Raw genomic sequence first — 4,222 nt, 5'->3', positions numbered from 1 at the left:
ATTTGAATGCAGAGCGGTGTCCTAGTTTAAGTACAAGTACGTAAACAACATTCACTTTAATGTTATGCTTTATTTATTTGTTGTTTATTTATCATCATATTAAGGGTCATAGATTCAAGAACTTGACACACTTACAGATAGCCAAAGTCCACAGATAAGTACCGATAAAATCTTCGTGAGCAAGTAAGAAGCGGGTCTGATTTAACAATTTACTAACACGCACATGCAAAAATTTTAATATTGTATTTCTAAAATGTTTTTTAAATCAGTCGCAATAAACACGCATAAACTTTAAAGTACGTACGCGACCTTTAGTGAAGCAACGCTATCGTTTTTTAAAACACTTTTAAAATATATAGATAGATTTATTATCCGTCGTGGTTAATTTGAAAAAATACGACAAACTCTTTTTTATGTCCTATTGGAAAATGAATTAGAATTGAGAGATTATTTTTCATAGCTGCAGAACTGTAGCTTTACGGGAAATTCGGTTTGACGGAGACCTGTATCGCTACGGAAATTTCGGGTCGGCGGACCGTCAGCTCGTGTAAATTAAATTTTAGACTGTGTTCCTACATGTAACAAATCTGTATAGGGGTGTTCTCTCTCTTCTGTGTTTCGTATTTTAGATCGCGTATTTGACGTTTCGCATATTACGGCGTAGTTTCTCCTCCCGGAATACGCTAACGTACGTTCGACTCTGGCAGTGAGCATATTTTCATTTCGTTCGTCTATTTTTGCATGCGTTTAGAACTAGTGTTTCTCTCAATCGACAATTTTGTTCAACGTTCGGGGAGACCCGGTAATGTATGTTCAGTTTTGAGCGACAGAGAGTTTGAGCAGGTTTCAAAACTCGGAACAGACTACACAGGACTAACACTAGCTTTGCGTTTGCACTTTCACCTCTATTCATTTTCTAATTATTAATCATTAATGTCTGTTGAATCGGATGCTAACTGCCTTTCATGAAAGGGATAAATGAGACTTGATCTATTACATCTCTGTTTCTCAGTAACATGATCGGTAGTCAACCTGTAGACTTTCAAAAACTGTTTTTTTCAGTTTCTAGACATTCGGTTATAATCTTGAATTTATTCGTTACTCAGGCGATGAGTCCGTTGTATGTTAAAAACTTGTCCAGTAATTTGCAGCATGATTAAGGAAAAATTATGCCTTTTTTTAACCATGGTTTGTCTTAAGGATTCGTTCATTTAGGCATTAGAACTTCGAGCTTTGTACATGTGTCACAATTCTGTCTGTAATATTTTAATTTGTCTTTACGTGTATTGTTATAGTAACCTCGTAATTGTTTTGTTTTGTTATAAAATCTGCTTGTGGAGGAAAGAAAGCAATAAGTCGAATATTTGATACTAATTGTATTCATTTTAATCCGAGAACATTTAATATTAAGATTTTTCATGTAAATGAACATTCAGTATCTTAATGAAAATCGCAATATAGCGACACGGGTTACACGTAGTAGGAGAATTTAACAAATTAACATGAGCTATTGAATTATCAATGAAAGTTAACGATCAGGGAAAAATTCGTCAGGACTTTGAATTCCATACCTCACAGATGTCTGTATTCATATAGAAAGTAAAAACAAACTAGCGAAAATAAGTTTCATTTTGCTATTTTTATTTATTTTTTCATAATTATATACACCCATTTTTAAAAACTCCATTATCGATTCAAAACAAAATTTAACTATAAATGTCCACCATAATTGAATTAACAGAAAAAGTAAATTTTGACACTAAACACTAGTTGCTGGGTGTAACAGTCTCTGTGTGGGCTTTACGAGTCGAGGCGGCGATCGTATTCATACTCTCCCAGCCCACTGCCCACTCTCTTCAACTGAGTGATGTGGTCCGATATCTCCTTGATGGCGTTCACTTGCTCCTCCAAGTAATGGGTCTCAAGGAAATCGCACATCTTTTAAAAAAAAGTCCCAAAAAATTGTTAAAAATATTGGGTATCTAAAATTGAAATCTTAATAGGATCGTTTATTTGAAAGCACGTTTAAAAGCACGGGAACGACATGTTTTACCTGTGCATCCTGGTGACTGTCAGCGACCTTGTGAAGGTCAAGCAGAGACTGGTTCACAGTCTTCTCCAGCTGTAGCGCCACCTGCATGGCGTCCAAGCCGGTGCCCCACTCGTCACGGTCGGGTTTCTGTAACAAAAAAAATTATAAAATGAAAATCCTTACTGTAAGCCTTAAAAAATCATTAAAAGCAGCAAATGCGCAGTTTCTATATGTGTATTGTAATCTGAGCTTTTGTAAACATTATATATAGGACACGCGTACCTTGATGTCTTGGAGCACGACACGCCCTCCTCTCTTGTTCTGGTACTTCATCAGTTTTTCAGCATGTTCCCGTTCTTCATCTGATGAATTCTTGAAGAACTTGCTGAATCCTGGAAGGGCCACATCATCTCTATCGAAGTAGTAGGCCTGTAATAGACACGAGCAGACGGCATGAATTGGTGCATGCGTATAAACATTTAACGTTATCCATTGAACATATTATTGAAAGACGTTCAAGGCCGAACAGGAAATGAGTGCCGTTTTTTAATCGTCATTTTAATAATAGCGATGGTGTTCTAAATTTCTGCAAAAATCGCGACCTAGATTCTATAGAGAGCATTATCAAAGCCATATTGTGTTACATACCATGGACTGGTAGGTATAGCAGGCATACAGTTCCATGTTGATTTGGCGGTTGATGCCAGCTTCGCTCTCCTGGTGGTAATTTTGGCGACATTGGGATTCGGCCATGGTGAAAGTTCCGATGGTGAAATAATCTCTCAAGTAGGGATGGATTTAGGAGTAAGATTTTTGTCCGTACGTTCACTGACGCAGCAAGACAAGTAATGGCGATACTCCGTCGATCGTCTGCTTTTATACCTATTCACAACGGGGTCATAGTTCATTGATTAGATTTGTCAAAATGAACGATAATTTTGAAGTGTACAATCGTTGAGTACACATTTTGTTGTCAGATGATGATTTAGTCAATAAACATGAGATGATTTTGTTCGCAATTATAGGTGACCTATAAAATATATAATATTGAAGTTCGATTCAAGTAGTGAAGAGGGGGTAACCAAGTTTGTCTGCACTAAGTCTTGTTGGGGTGAAAATTGAGTCATTAAATTAGAACATAGATACGGAAAAATGGAGGTATCTAATTAAAGAGAAAGAAGTCTTTTAAAAGTACAGAAAAGGAACATGCACTGAAATGAAATTTCCGTTAACACCCTGACACCCATTAAACAGGTTATTTAGTATAAAAATGTCGTCGCAACCTTGCCAAAAATGGCTACTTCTTTGGATTTTGTGTCATGATGTGTCACGTCAAAAGGGAGACATCGGATTTTATTTATTTATGTGTGTGTGTGTGTGTGTGTGTGAGAGAGAGAGAGAGAGAGAGAGAGAGAGAGAGAGAGAGAGAGAGATTTTACCAGTCATTACCATACAATATGAATAGTTACATCAAAAGAGCCAGGTTTCTTTTGCTTCAGTGCTTTGATTTTTTAATGTTTTTATTTGAAGTATAAAAACTACATGTGAAATGTTGAAAATACAAGGTTTATTGTTTGGAAAAGAAAACAGGTTAAACTAAACAGTTTCAGAAAAATAAATATCTCGGACGAGTGAAGCTTTTGAATTTCAAATATACCAAAATGAAAAAAGGATGATGAGACCTACGATGGGGTATACACGAGGAATAGCATGTAGAATACCCATTAAACCATCTTATTTATAATTGATCTTTTATCTTACTTAGAGACGACAGACATCCTTAGACATTCGTGTTGTAATATTTTAAGAAATAAATTAACTGTTCATTGAGGAAGTCACGAACAGACAATATGAATGAAGCTTTCCACGTAGGCAAGGAACATGTGCAAGTGGTGTTTGATGTATTGTCTTGTTTTGGTTATGTAAATGTACATGTATATTTATATGGTATTGCATACACAAACCAAATACATGTACCAGTACTTGGACCTCGAGTGACCATTAAAAATACACTCATGTTCATACTTTACTAGAAAACCATATTTGCCAATAAGGATGTTATTCATTTCTAAACGTCACGATATTATACGACAGTTAGATGAACAAAGAACTACATGTACATGTATATATGTACCAAACAGCAAATGCCAAGTGTATATAATTGTGATAAATGATATTATCAGTCTCGTT

At 35.7% G+C, this 4,222-nt stretch overlaps 1 protein-coding gene across 1 annotated transcript; it reads right to left on the bottom strand.

Moving 5' to 3' along the window:
• Positions 1–1,620: 1,620 nt before the first annotated feature.
• On the bottom strand, positions 1,621–2,887 carry LOC128188279 (soma ferritin-like). The gene is made up of 4 exons (XM_052859241.1): positions 2,681–2,887; positions 2,315–2,461; positions 2,054–2,179; positions 1,621–1,938 (listed from the first exon to the last, which is right to left on the bottom strand). Exons 1-4 carry the CDS (start codon positions 2,783–2,785, stop codon positions 1,801–1,803), a joined length of 516 nt encoding a protein of 171 aa, XP_052715201.1. The 5' UTR covers positions 2,786–2,887; the 3' UTR covers positions 1,621–1,800.
• Between the last annotated feature and the right edge of the window lie 1,335 nt (positions 2,888–4,222).

Source organism: Crassostrea angulata, chromosome 6, assembly GCF_025612915.1.
Source record: "Crassostrea angulata isolate pt1a10 chromosome 6, ASM2561291v2, whole genome shotgun sequence".
NCBI lineage: Eukaryota > Metazoa > Mollusca > Bivalvia > Ostreida > Ostreidae > Magallana > Magallana angulata.
This window is presented reverse-complemented; position numbering and strand designations above follow the sequence as displayed.